Source organism: Asterias amurensis, chromosome 13, assembly GCF_032118995.1.
Source record: "Asterias amurensis chromosome 13, ASM3211899v1".
NCBI classification, from domain to species: domain Eukaryota; kingdom Metazoa; phylum Echinodermata; class Asteroidea; order Forcipulatida; family Asteriidae; genus Asterias; species Asterias amurensis.
In genome coordinates, this window is record NC_092660.1 from 8,116,715 (window position 1) to 8,131,927 (window position 15,213).

The 15,213-nt window shown below is 40.6% G+C and overlaps 2 protein-coding genes across 2 annotated transcripts; both read left to right on the forward strand.

The window, feature by feature from the left end:
• Positions 1-836: 836 nt before the first annotated feature.
• Positions 837-7,417, forward strand: LOC139945869 (uncharacterized). Its single transcript, XM_071943367.1, has 5 exons — positions 837-954; positions 1,319-1,481; positions 3,318-3,431; positions 3,817-4,530; positions 5,469-7,417. Coding segments are annotated over exons 1-5 (1,056 nt in total). The 5' UTR covers positions 837-952; the 3' UTR covers positions 5,532-7,417.
• Positions 7,418-10,129: 2,712 nt separating this feature from the next.
• LOC139945870 (dynein light chain Tctex-type protein 2B-like) lies at positions 10,130-14,743 on the forward strand. Its single transcript, XM_071943368.1, has one exon. It carries the CDS (start codon positions 11,005-11,007, stop codon positions 11,587-11,589), a length of 585 nt encoding a protein of 194 aa, XP_071799469.1. The 5' UTR covers positions 10,130-11,004; the 3' UTR covers positions 11,590-14,743.
• The last annotated feature ends 470 nt before the right edge of the window (positions 14,744-15,213 follow it).

The following is a 15,213-nucleotide window of genomic DNA, read 5'->3' on the forward strand; positions in this document are numbered from 1 at the left end:
TGTGCTTATAGCAGCTCTATGAAATTGGACCCTGGGAAGGGTGTTAGGTTGTGCATTGAAATCTGCAACCAACCATTTGGCATTTGAGAAACTCCGGGCGATTGTCTGGTACCTTATGAAGACCAATGACCAATCAAAAAAGGGAAAACAAAAGCCCCACCCCCCCCCCCCACCCCGGGTGCGTTTTCTTGATTTACGTTTACCGGTGGCTCAATTGGTGCAGTCTCCCTATTTCATACTGGGTGCGTTCGATAAGCTTCCCTGGGAGTCCACCCCCCGCGGTGCTCAAGGCTCGGGTGAGCCCCTGACAAGAGCTGAAGGAACGATCACTCACCGCTCTCGTAGTGACCAACTCTGCAAGCAGGGCACTGGGGGCTGACCAGGGCCCAATTTCATAGCGCTGCTTATCGGCCGATTTTTTGCTTACTGTGCGATTTCTATTTCATAGCGCTGCTAACCATAAGCACACGAAAAGGCATGCTAACCTTCCGGTGCTTACCGCACGAAAATAAATGACGTCACAATGCAAATCCACGATAACACGCAATATGGCCGTCAAATTTTTCTGCTAACCTGTGAAATACGCTAAGGCTTAAACAATTTTGTTCTGCTACAGTAAGCACGCAAATTTGCTTTCCGTTAAGCAGCGCTATGAAATTGGGCCCTGGGTGGGCCCCTGGAATGACGTCAAAGCTATTTGAACGCACCGGGGCCAGATCGGGGTCGATCAGGGAAGCTAAACGAACGAACCCACTGTTTGCGTGGCACCAGTCAAAAGTCACGTCATACAACCCGCTGTGGCAAGGATTAGGCCTACGCCCATTCACACTCCGGTTTTATTGGGGGTGAACACAAATAAATTGAAAACAAAAAACAGGATTTGAGCCTGCGACCACTGGATTTAGTTTTTCAAAATTGTCGCATTTTTGTGTTTCGCCAACTTCGATCAAACATGTATTATATGTTTTTAGTTGTAAACCTCGTTGTTTTAATCGTATCCGTGTACAAGGATTCTAACATCTAATGGAATGTATTACATTTACTTCTATTCATTATATTATGGCTTTCCTTCGTAGAACAAGAAAACACATGTCTTTGAACCAACGACTGTTTTGTGATTTTAAAAGTGATGACACTTGAATTTGGCACTAACTGAAAACAGTCACTTTTTTTCCCCGCGAAGCTCATTGTTGTTCAAACGTTTGTGTTGCGCAATGTGGACGAGTCGTAACAATAGTCTTTGTCCACACGTTTTGTGTCGAGAATTTGGCTTAACAAAACAAATTAAGAAAATAAATATTTAAGGGAAACCATTTAGGCCAAGCCAGCTAGTTCGGGTCGCCATTTGTGGCTGCTCTCTCGCAAAGAAGCCGAACTCGACCTTCCACTGTGGCCAACAGCAACCTGACGGCAAGGCACGACTCCCCGAGGGGCTGGAGGTAACGATGTCTCCAGGTGTGTCTGACTCCTTTGCCTTTGCGGTAAGATTTCACCATCAAAGAACACCACGGGCTTAATTCGGCAAAACAGCTAAATTTCATGTGAAATACTGTAGATTTTAGTTGTATGCTAGGACCTTTTTAAAGTGATTTGTAAACTTATTAAAACTGGTCAGCACCAACTCTGGCTTTTTTGTAAGATGTAAATCGGATCATTTGTAAACAGAATGACCTGGAAATGGCCCTATGCTTCCTTTAGTAGGACGTACATTTTGAATTTAAGAACATAATAATATAAAACTGGACAATTTTCTATTTCCTGCCACAACTTTTTAGTATCTAATTTATTCAAATGGGAAAGTTCTTTTGGTAAAATTAAGTTGGGAACAATCCATATTACATTGCCACCACTTTTTCACAAGTTATGAAATCTTATTTATTAAAAATAAGTGAACAAATTTCCATATCCTGCCACCACTTTTTCATTGTTATAAAATAAATTACGTTAGTATCTATTTTTGATAAAAGCCAGAGAAAAAGTGTTGGCAGGATACGGAAATCTTTCATGACATTTCGGTAAGCAACACTTTTAATACAACAACAGGGCCCAATTTCATAGCGCTGCTTAGCGGCTGATTTTGTACTTTCCATTTCATAGCGCTGCTAACCGTTAGCGCACGAAAAGGCATGCTAACCTTCCGGTGCTTACTGACGAAAATAAATGACGTCACAATGCAAATCCACGGTAAACACGCAATATAGCCGCCCAATTTTTCTGTTGACCTGTGAAATACGCTAAGGCTTAAGCAATTTTTTTCTGCTATAGTAAACACGCAAATGTGCTTACTGTTAAGCAGCGCTATGAAATTGGGCCCTGATCTGTGCAGACAATGCTTAAATGGCGCCCATGCTTGCCTTGAACATTTTAGAACATTATTTTTGCGCCAAATTCTCAAACTTGTCCACTCAAAACTATTTCCCCTTTATTTCCTAAAACAAAAATCTCCTGTGCCGCACCTACAGTGACGCACCAAAAGCACCAGTGACGTCAAACTGTTCACACGGATTCGACCCGACTGCTGGAACTTAAAAAAAAAATACCAGTTCAAAATGTTAAAAAACCACCAACTCTCCCGCTCTATTCCCAGCAACACTAAATAAATTCCCTTAGCAACCAACGGCAATTCAGAAATATTCAACGAGTATTTAAAACGTTTCAGACTCTTGAAAAACAATCAAACTTATTTTCGGACAACTTAACTTCAGATTTGTTTCTATTTTTTGGGCAGTTGGTCAGCCATTTTGATTTTTTTCCACGGGAAAAAAAACGTGCTTCACCTAAATCGATATGCTGCTTGGGAGAAGTTTCCGTGTCCATTCACCACTTTTCCATTCACTATGAAACAAACTAGTAGGGCTATATAATTTACTCAATTTGATGAAAAAAGTCGTGACAGTATACGAAAGGTTTTCCCCAAATAGTGGGGTACACCCAGCATTATTCAGTTATATTGTGAACTCATATGGCAAAAACAAAATTCTGTTATCAAATTAGTATGTGAATTTTGCAAGACATACTATTTCTGCATAAGAAGCTAATAATTGCTTTATGCTCTACCAGCCAGGCTTCTGATGGATGGTACCCAAGCCTTCATACGTAGTGATTGTAAAGGGGGTAACCCTGTTTCAGCCCCAGGAGTAGGTGGCATCGGCCCATGGCAAAAATACAATTGTACCACACCTTGAAGTGGCCTTCGGGCATTGTGTGTCTGGCGACTTGCATTACAAAATAAAAGATGACGTATTGTTCCTCAGTAACTTTTCTCTTCCCTTTGATCATGGTCCAACAGTGTTTTATATTCTGTCGTTCTCTTCAAGGAAAGGGATACCAAACCTTCAGAGCCGAGCTGTAAAGCTGTGCACATCTGCAGTGACATCGAGCAGAAACACATCAAGATTATCATTCGCCGCTTCCATATCAACGATCAACGGGTAAAGTATTGATTAATATTCGGTTTTCGATTAATCAGCATAGATTAATATCGACTATTGGTGGGTTGTATCGTTTTTTATATTTTATATATTTATTTTTTGTTTCGGTTTAAATACAACATATTGTCGGTAGCATTACATAATAATAGCAATACTAAAATGACATGTTTACAAAATCTAAAATTTCCACAAAAGTTAAAGAACAGGCAATCATGACAAAATGCAAACATGTTATCATAAAATCCTTGAAAGGGCATGGATAGTGGATTTTCCATATCTGTCAGTTATTAGTTGTTGCAAATTATTGGTAGGCCTTGTCAAATATTAAACAGCTACTTAAGCAAAATGTTCAAATCATCTGATTCCCCCCCCCCACAAACTACAGGTTTTTTCATGGGATCATCAATCCGGGTCCGGGACAAAACGAGATGCAGATTCGCTTTGCGAGGGAGAAGACAACTTCACGACGCCCAACAAGAGAAGACCGCCCGATGAGGTGAAGAATGAGGGTGACTCATGGGTCCCTGAGCTCGGCCTACAAGCCAAAGACCGCACGATCCTCGTGGATGGCGAGTGGCTGACAGACAATCACATCGTGGCCGGTCAGCGGCTTCTGAGCCGTCAGTTCCCGGCCCTGGAGGGGCTTCAGGAGCCCGTACTCGGCAATGTCCTTCAGTTCAAACCCATCGTCTCAGACGGTGTTCAGGTGATGCAGAACGGCAACAACCACTGGGTCACGCTCTTCAAGACCGGGGGAAAGATCATCAAGGTGATGGACAGCAAAAACATGGGTCTGACACGACAGCTGACTCACCAGGTGATCAACCTCTGTGAGGGAGACGACAACACCGGGGCGTGGGAGGTGCGACTACCGAGGATGCACCGCCAGAGAGGGTCCAGTGACTGCGGGGTGTTTGCCCTGGCGTACGCTACCGAGCTGGCCTTTAACGGAGACCCGGAGATTGTGGTGTATGAGCAGAAGAGGCTGAGACCGCATCTTAAAGACTGCCTGGAGGCTATGGAGATGTCACCGTTCCCTAAGAAGGCCTGCAAGGAGAGAACTCCGAGAGAGATCGGGAAGAGGACGCAGATAGTCAAGGTACAAGTGAAGGATATTTTTCTTGATTCTTTGTCATTTATGTCAAATAAAATTTAAAAACTACAGTTTCAGAAATGTGTTTAATTATTATGCATTGCTTGGCTATTACAACACTACTACTTTAAAGGCATGGTATACTTTAGGTAATTTTCAAAGACCATGCAGCATCCTAACTTGGTGTTTATCAACATTATATGCGTTAACAACCCTGTGGACATTTTTGGCTCAATATCGGTCATAAGTTGCAAAAAAAATAATGAAAGTACAAGTTCTCTTGTTGTCTAGAATTGTATGCTTTCAGATGCCTGTGAAAAACTTCATGCCATAAACATTTCTCATAAGTTAAGTTATGGAAAAAATACATCTTCCTCTAAAACTACAGTACTTTATTAAATTGGGTCGTTGTTATTTATTTGTTATAATATCATCAGCTCTCCAGTGCTTTTTACCAAGTAGTTTGTCCATGTCAGGCAGTGGACACTATTGGTAATTGCCCAAAAGTATTAGCATAAACCCTCTGAAGTGACGTAGTTTTCGAGAAAGAAGCAATTTTCCACGAATTTGATTACGAGACCTCACAATATAGAATTTGAGGTCTCGAAACCAAGCATCTGAAAGCACACAACTTCGCGTGACAAGGGTGTTTTTTCTTTCATAGTTATCTCGCAACTTTGACGACCAATTGGGCTCCTTTTCACAGGTTTGAAATTTTATGCATATGTTGAGAATCAACAAGTGAGCAGACTGGTCTTAGACAATTACCAGTGTCTTTAACTTGTGGCTTGTGGCGTAATTACCAAAAGTGTACCCTGCATATGTCAAACGGAACTAGAGATACAACTCTTAAATGTATCAACGAAAATTCTACCATGACATCTGTTTTCAATTTACAGACACACTCATCTTTTACTCATTGTCTTGTTTCTATTTCTCCCTAGAAAATGATCCCAACCTTCCCGTCCCCCATTGCATCGACTGCTGGCTTCGAACGATCGCCGTGACGACGTGGCTTACTTTCGAACCTTCGGTCGCCTCAGAAAACTACGGCTTGCGTTGTTCTATAATAGGCTATAGGTGTTATTCCACTGCTTGTCAGTATCGACTAATCGATACATGATTTAATCTGAAGTTAAGTAAAGCGAAATGGAATGTTATCGAAAAATCGATCACTTTGAAAAAGGAGATTACAAGTGTAGATGAAGAAAAGACGGATTAAGAAGTTGTAATCGGTATATTGGAATCGCATGGCTCTGATGGGTCGTTAGCATGAATTGAAATAAGGACACAATAACGTTATATTGTTCCCAACCTATTTAAGAAAGTTTCAATTTCTAGTTGGGTCTTAGGTTGGTTTGTTCAACACATGGGCAGATGTCCTTAAAAGTAGGGCTACATGTAGTCAAATGTTTCGATTTGAAAGTTGTGTTTAAAATACTGTAGTTGGTCGCTACGGAAATTATGTTGGGTGTGTACAAAGATGAACTAATTAATGTCTCATAAGATTTGATTGGTTCAAACGCTGCATTGTTTGATGCATGGTGCACACTTTCAGATAATCCACGTTCCTCTTTCTTGCTTCGAAACCAAACAATATGGGGGCCTATACTAGCAGCTAGTTGAAACCACTTCAAACTTAAAGAAGAATGGACATAATTTTAAAAGCAGTGGACACTATTGGTGATTACTCAAATAATGTTTAGCACATAACCTTACTTGGTAACGAGTAATGGGGAGAGGTTGATAGTATAAAACATTGTGAGAAACGGCTCCCTCTAAAGTCATGTAGTTTTCGAGAAATAAGTAATTTTCAACGAATTTGATTTCGAGACCCCAAAATTAAATTGTGAAGTCTCGAAATCAAGCATCTGAAAGCACACAACTTCGTGTGACAAGGTGGTATTTTCGTTCATTATTATCTCGCAACTTCGACGACAAATTGAGCTCAAATTTTCACAGGTGCGATGCATATGTTGAGATTCACGAAGGATGAGAAGACTGTTCTTTGACAATTACCAATAGTGTCCAGTGTCTTTAAGACGGAAAGTGTCAATGCTTTAACAGGTTGGGTTGAGATGAAGCACGATAATTATTCAGGGTTCCCCCTCCCCTCAAGGGTAAAATCCATGATTGTGAGACTTCAAAGTATTTATTTGTTTGTGTTTTTGAATAATAAGCATTTTGCATCGAATGCTACAGTGTATGAGTGTTTATTTGTGTGGGTTGCGTCCCTGGCACAGGCAGTACCATTGATGTTGGCCTACCTATCTTGAAGGGCCTACCGTAATTTTCACGTGGTTCAAAAAGAGTGTAGAAATGTCAGTTGTACTTACCAAAAGCATTACCATAAAATGAAGCAGTGAGCGATCACTTTGCTAACATTACAAATCATGCACCTTCACTCTGAATACTTCCCGGGTCAGAATGGACCCAGTTCAGATCACAGGGGGCTTGACCCATTTCCTGGTCAGACTGACCCGTAAAAGTGTTTCAAAATAATCCTGAAATGGGTCAAAATCCCATCTTTTAACCAGTTCCCGGGTCAGGAATGGGTCGGGCCCACTGGAACCCGGGTCAATTCTGACCGAAAAGTTCTGCTTTGATTGACCACGCAATGAGTTTTGGAAACCATGGTGTATATGGTGTTGGTGTATATTAATGCATTAATTTATTACAATTATTTTGAAAGTCGTCCATCACCTATTTATTTTTGAAAATGCTCAGTAAAATATAACAAAATGTTATTTTATGTTTGTTGTCTTCATTGTTGCCTTCACTATTGTACATGAGACTTAATTTATTATTTACGAGTTGTGTTTATATCTGTGTAACTTTGTTGTATCGGAATAAATAAAGCGCGTGCATTTAAATTTCACGTCCTTTTGAATAACTAGGTGTTATTTTTTTGGTATCACTTTCATTATGGCATTTGGTTAATATTTTGAAGAACATTGTCTCCCCGCCCCCCCCCTTCCCAATAATAATGTCCAATTGGTTTTACTTCCGCAATGGTTTCTTGAAAACGTCATCATCTTACAGATGAAAATTTGCACTGAAAGTGTCTGAACTGGAGTGGGTTTTTTCGGACACTAACCATTTCGGACATTGCTAATTGTGTTAATATGTGCCACATTGAAATGTTGTTTTCAAACACTGGTCCAAAAACTCCGTGGTCCGAATCGTTCCAGGATTCCGGGTTGGATTTCTGGTTGTGGGGGCCTGGCCCATCTGTGGTCGGTCATGCTGACCATAAACTTGTTTTATAAATGGGAGCCATTCATGTGTGATTTGACACAGATTTAGGGTCATACTGACCCAATAGTGACCCGAAACTGGGTCAGTCCGTACACGGAAGCCGGGTAAATTCTGAACCGGGAGATTTTCGACTGTGTGCCTTCCAACTTTAGGGAGTTTTCAATTCAATTCAATTCAATACACGTTTATTCCATACTCTTGTTGAGAGAAAAAAAAAAACAATTGTGAGAATTAAACAGTACATAAAAGTTTAACAAATCTAAAGTGTATTAAATTATACAGAAAAACAATATAAACTAAAAGCAAATAATAAATTAATAACTAGGAATTAACTATGTACAATACAGGAGCGAGAGCATGAGGCTGTTAGATAAGCCGTGGCTTGTAGACAACAGCCTTTATACAGACAAGAACAAACAAACAAACAAACAAACAAATAAACATCGAAGAAGAAACAAGGGCAAGACAATAACACAATGACAATACAAAATGCTGACGACAAAAACACAAAAGAATGTTAAACCAGGCTAACTGTAGACGACAAAAGAAAATAAATAAGTGGAGAGAAAAGCTATGTTACATAGTGGGAGAGGAGGACTCTTTTGTAAGAGATCTGAAATCGACCCACGGACGGCATTGTTCTTAAATTGCTAGAGATAGCATTCTAAAGACGTGGACTAGTGAATCGAAGGGTGTTGCTAGAGTACAGGGTGCGGGTGAAAGGAAGAAACAGGTTATTATGGGATCTGGTTGAGTAGTCATGGACTTCATGAACCGATGTGAAGAAAGTGGAAAATGTTCGAGGAAGGAGATTATTAGTATATTTGAACCTAAAAATGCCAGTTTGAAGTTTATTGATGTCAGTAAGCGTAAGGGTGCATAGACGCGCGAAAAGGGGTGCAGAGTGGTCCCGGGATTGAGAAAAAGTGCATAGTCGAATGGCCCTTTTCTTCAGGGTACATTTCTGGGGCGGAAATTATTTACAGCTTCATAACTCAAATCTTACCTGCAAGAAAGCACCAATTTCAACAGATTCACATTCCATGGCAGCAAATGTTTTTCTGCGGTGGGTTTTGATCGTCATATTCTTCATAAATCCGTCATTTCCATGAAATAATGCAGCTCCCAACGTTAAGGAATTCCCATTTTTGTTCGTATTCTCACAGTCTGCCGTGTGTACGCAAGACGCACGACGCGCAAATTTTGAATTGTCTTGTTAACGCTGTGCAGTCAAGATACGGTGACCAAGAATTCATGCGTCTAAGCTTGCATCATGCGTCTTGCACGCGAATGTATACGCGTACGCACGACAACAGACAATACTGTGAGAAAACGATCGAAACGGGAATTTTTTAACGTTGGAAGCTGCATTATTTTACGAAAATTACGGATTTGTGGGGAAAACATGAGGACAAAAACCCACCGCAGAAAAATGTATGCCGCCATAGAATGTGAATCTGTTGAAATTAGTGGCTTGTTGCAGGTAAAGCCGTGTCCGAATTGGCGACTTCGGCTACAGCTACGGCTAGGGCGCGCGCTTCTGCTGTTCTTCAACACTGACAGACGCGCTGATCTAGACGTCGCTGTAGCCGAAGTCGCCAATTCGGACACGGCCTAAGGTTTAAGTTAGGAAGCTGTGAAATTTTTCCGCCCCAGAAACGGGCCTCAATAGTTAGGACTCTGTTCCTGTTTACAGAGAAAGAGTCCTATATAGGGCTACCCAAGTACTGTCGTAGAAATTGAGGGAAGACCGTCCTCAAAACCGACGCATGCGCAGATGACGCCAAATGTCATCATTACCGTCGCATAACCATCCGTCGTCGTAAACGAAAACTCCCTAATGAAAGGCCTACAACACAATCCATGTCGAATTTGTGGCTGTTTTTTTCGAGTTTATTGCCAGGTAAACGGCCGAGGTGTTGCTAGTTGCTCGGCGTCACTACCCCATTCTAATAATAGCCCGGGGATTATCATTCTTATTCGGTTGTTGAAAGATTTCACTTACTTCAAAGTCAACATTACCCAACTGCCTAAGTAGGGTTTGTATAGTCATGTTTCCTTATTTAGTTTTCTATGTAAATACATTAACCCTGTTGCTGTTTACTGTTACCAAGGGAAAGTAAAGTCCATCAACCTCCCTACCTCCTATCAAAAGAGAAACAGGAATTCTTTTGTGGCGAGGCTGGTCATCCCATGTCGTCAATACAAACACAAATCCTCTCTAGTGATGTAAAGGAATTTAACGCCGACAAAAGGTTCACAATCCCCCGCCCTGGGCAGAACGAGGTTTCACGCTCGAGTCATTCACAAATCGGTTTAGGACCTTAACCAAACACGAGCTGCAAGACAAGATTACATGTTCGTTTTACTTGAAGTACCTCTTCTCTGGTCTTCTCTCCGGAGTTCAACAAGAAATACGACATCTTCGAGCTTGTATAAATCAGCTTTGAAGATAAGTACTTCTGTAAGATTTTGAGTAAGGAGGATATTAACAATCTCTGCTGGAGTTGTCATTGTGCCGAATTGTAAGCTCTCGTTCAACCAGCTAAACGGATCCAACACAAAGGAGGGAGCTTTTTATGTCAGTCTCGCAATATTTTAAGCATCAATGCTTCAGTAGAACGATAGCTGTATTGAAAGGGAATTACTTCATGTTTTTCTGTGTAATGATGGGCTGGTGGTCGCCTGTGTGTAAGCAGTAGGGGCTTATCACTTTGCGAGTTTCATCCGCAGTGACAAACTGAATTGGATTCAGGAATAGTTTGCCCACACGACAGGATTAACAAATTCGAGCAGCGGTTTTTGTGTTTTAAAAACACGTATTTTCATTCACGAAGAATCGGTCTACCTTTTCCTACATCTGAGAGCAGTTTGCGAAATTTTTGATTGCTAATATTTCTTTGGAATGGCGGTGATGTAGGCAGCTATCACAACTTGGTGATCCACAATTATTTGACCACAAACATTTGGCAAAATAAAGTTCTCCCTTACACTTACAAGTAGACCGTCGTCGAGAGCAGTGGATAAGTTTAAATTTTGGAGGAATTTTAACTTTGGAACAATTGGAATCTGATTTTGGTACGACTGCTTACCGTTCCTGTTTATATGACTCAAAAATGATGTAGAGACAGATCATTGCTTTATCCGTAATTGATTGGCGCTCATTTAGTGTTTCAATTGAAAAGCGAGTTAGCTATATTAGGTAACTGTTATCTTCACAGAATGGATGGACAACGAAAGATGCAAAACATCACCGAGACGACCCCACGAGGCAGCCCGTCTCCTCGACTCAATATCCCCGGGCAACTATCCGGTGGAAACACAAAGCTTCAACCTGGACCTAACGGCAGTCGCGGCACCACCGTGACGCGGAAGTTCTCCTTAGCCCCGAGCAACGCACCCAGCACGGGCAAACAAAGTTCTGTTGCGACGCACAGCCCCGGTATACAAATCGACAACACGTTCCAGATGGAGCCGGATCCGGATTATCATTTCAACGCATCCCGCGTGGAGAAACTGTTGAAGAAACTGACGGAGTCCATGCTGGACGGAATCGCCTACGACCGGAACAAGACGCCAGATCTAGCCCGGAATCTGAGCGAAGACGTTAAAAACAGGGTGAAGCAACTCAAATACGACCGGTATAAGATAGCAGTTCACGTCATCATGGGTTCCGTGGATGGGCAAGGAATGAAGATTGTCAGCAGGAGTGTGTGGGACGATCAGCTTGATAACTACGCCTCGACTTTCTACCAGAGCTCTACTCTATTTGCCGTGGTTATGGTGCATGCAACTTACTATGAATGAAGGATCAGAATATTATTTTAGGTACTGAACCATCTTCGAATACTCAGACAGCTGGGTGGAGCATCGTTAATTGTGTCTAGGGCCATGTCACACGAGGCAATTTACGGGCAACCAGTTCCAGGCAATCTCCATGAAGAAAAGACATTCACATTTGAATGTTCACCTATTTCTCTTGTGGACCGTAAGAAAATGTTTGCAAATTGACCCGTAATCTACTAAAGTGGTCATGTAGTATGCACTGCAGTTGGTTGCCTCCAAGTTGCCTGCTCGGAAAGACATGTTTCCCTAATAATAAGACGTCTTTCCGTGATATTTTATCTTGGAAAGACGTCTTTCCCTGATACCTTATCTTGGAAAGACGTCTTTCCCCGATATATTATCTAAGCTTCCGTAGGTAGCCGTTCTTCACAATGTTTTATACTATCAATCTCTCCAATTACTCGTTACCAAGTAAGGTTTTAATTATTTTGAATAATTACCAATAGTGTCCACTGCCTTTAAACTTTTAGTATTAATTTATAAACTTTCACATGTCGTTTTTCTTTCGACCTCCATGGTTTTTCCCAAAAAAGTTATTTATTCATCATGGTTCGGCCATTACATGTACGCGTATAATATTTAAGAAAATCCAAAATCTTTCCTCCATAATTTCTCCAAGTCAGAACAATAATGAAGCCTCGTTCAAATTGGCAGCTACGACTACGACTGTTGCTAATGGCAGTTTCAATGCACTGTGCCGTGGAGGCAAAGCCGCAGCCGGCCCTAGCCACTTATTCTGGGTCGGATTGAGCCCTTTTGGCACGAGACGATAATGTTAACCTACATGCTAGAGGAAAATGGGGAAAGCAATGCAGAAGACAGATTCAAAATGATGTACTGCATTGTTGAAGACATTTTGTGTATAAAACCAAAGTTTGGAAGCATCATAATGATATGTATAATGTATGTATTGTGTTGTATTTCTTTTTTTAAAGTTGAAGACACCCCATGTAAGGTTTGTTACATCGTCGGAACCAACATAAGTTGTACCGAAAAGAGAAGTGTATTAAAGTGGAACACAATAATGTTATTACTTTAAACATTCTCATGTATTTGGTTTTCGTAAAAACTGTAAATTTTATAAAGTTGAAAAATTATATTTGGCAACTAAACTAATAAAATACTACATTGGGATGGTCTTTCAAAAACTCAAATACGTCTTAATCACTGACCAATGACTTAAAGAGTTATCGGTTTCAGTCGCGAAAACGCGCCTCAGTTGAGTGTCCAATTTTAAGGGGGAAGGTATTTGGTAACCACCCTTAAAATGAATGGCGGTCAAATTTACTTGGGGTGGACGCCTAGCATACATAAGCATGTTTAAACCAGTTTGTATCGTTTCACTTTGAAGTATATTGTACTGCATTTAGCATTATATCATTTCAGATGAACTTAAAGGGTCAAAAGATGTCTGGGAAAAGACCTTGATTGCACCAGAGAGCATACGACCTAATATTTTCCCGGACCGCAAAACGGGCCCGGACCCCACAAGGTAAATGCTGACTATAACGATGTCACCCATCTTGCAAGACAGACTGACGCTCATCATCACAAGAAAGCCAAACGTCTTACAAAAATGACCCGCAACGAGTTTTAGATGTGAAAGAGAACGTTCCAATCTCAACGTGTCAATGAAGTTGTTATATATTTAAAAAAACCTCACCACAGAGACGATCCTCTACGAATCCCGTGAAGCACGAACTCGTTTGGTCACCATGCATTTTAACAGCTGAAGACATGCTTTAGAGGTGCTTAGAGTCTCTGACACAAGGTGTGGTTGTTAACAACTCGCTAATGTATACACCACATCTTGGACATCAGACAACCCGATTAATTCCAGACATGGGGAAAACATAAGAGATTTGTGTTAAATAGTTTCACCCAAAGATTCATACCCAGCGGGTGAAGGGAAGCTTAGCTTATGTTATATCCTTTTAAGTGCATTAGGGTGTTCGTGAGCCAAACATCAATGTTCCAGGTTGAGTATACAGATTTAAACACATAAGGGAAAGATGGAAGGTACGAACTATCTAGACGGAATGAAGTGTCCGAGAGCCTAAATTAAAGACACTGGACACTATTAGTATGACTGTCAAAGACCAGTCTTCTCACTTGGTGTATCTCAAAATATGCATAAAATTTGGTCGTCGAAGTTGCGAGATAATAATGAAAGAAAAAAAACCCTTGTCACACGAAGTTGTGTGCGTTTAGATGGTTGACTTCGAGACTTCAAGTTCTGAGGTCTCGAAATCAAATTCGTGGAGAATTACTCTTTCTCCAAAACAACGCAACTTCAGAGGGAGCCGTTTCTCACAATGTTTTATACCACCAACCCGTCTCCCCATTACTCGTCACCAAGTAAGGTTTTATGCTAATCATTATTTAGAGTATTAACTATACCAATAGTTTAATGGCAGTGCTCTAATAGAGCAGAAGTGTGGTTAATTTATTACTAAACTTGATTAAAGGGACACACCGGCCGAATTGGGCTATTTGGGCTACAAAATAGACTAAGATATGACTTCAACGGTCTTCCAGGAATGAAGAAGAACAGTCCTTTAAAACAATCATCAAATTTAGCCGTTTGGGGGCATTTTAAGACAAAAACGCAGGTCGCGTGATTGTTCTGACCAAAAAGTGGTACAAACAATCACGTGACCTTCCGGGCTAGTTTTACTTTCAGCCGTCTAAAAGTAACTTACTTAACCAAATTTAATTTTTTTTTTTACAAAATTATTTACGAATAATTGACGAAGAAGATCATGTATTCAAATTATCGCTACGAAATGTAAATAATGGTGAAAAATCTAACGTAAGATTCACATTCAAAGAGTCCGTGTAATGGAAGCTTGTTATATGGCCGCTTTGGTTTTTTAAAATCATTTTTCGCTAAATACGTTACATTTTGATGATTTCTTTAACAGCAACCATCTATATAAACAGTATTTATGATTCTACACTCCTAAATTGCGTAAACGGTGAGCCGGTGTGTCCCTTTAATGATTACTACATGTATTCTATTACCTATAAAACATAATGATCCAAACTATGTGTAACTCTTTGGTCAAGGCGGCCGATACCCATGCTTTGAATATTAAACAATTATGAAATCAGATTGATGTGTGAGTGTTATTATTATGTCGTCCGATAGAGTAAAAGTATTTTTCATGCGTATACGCAAAGCGAAGGAGCATAAAATGCCGGGTTTTATTTTGTTTCTTGTAAATTTCCCCGCATGTTTCCATCCCCAAGGCAAACACTAATTGACAATAATGTGTAGATGGGGGACCCTGTAGTTGTGTCGGTTTCTATAACTAAACTGCGCCAATAAAGTATCTAAACACTTACAAATGGTCAGATATATCGGAACCTGAAATAGTATGCCAAAAAATAATTATTCATTTCTATTCACCGTTAATTTCTGCACATTTTGACACATCTTATGTTGCGCTACGATGTTGTTTGGTGGATTTATGGGCACTTGAGTGGCTTAAGGTCGAATTTCAGAAGTTGCAAAAGCCCCTATTCGAGCTAAATCGTTGTATTGTGACGAGTAAGATCAGCGTTTCTTTTGCCCGCCTTTTA

What these genes read in the sequence shown, in the direction of transcription:
- LOC139945870 (XM_071943368.1), top strand. Translation starts at nt 11,005, where the DNA reads ATGGATGGACAACGAAAGATGCAAAACATCACCGAGACGACCCCACGA.
- LOC139945869 (XM_071943367.1), top strand. An exon ending in CTGACTCCTTTGCCTTTGCG is followed by an intron (nt 1,482 to 3,317) that starts GTAAGATTTCAC and finishes GTTCTCTTCAAG; the next exon opens with GAAAGGGATACCAAACCTTC. An exon ending in TCCATATCAACGATCAACGG is followed by an intron (nt 3,432 to 3,816) that starts GTAAAGTATTGA and finishes CACAAACTACAG; the next exon opens with GTTTTTTCATGGGATCATCA.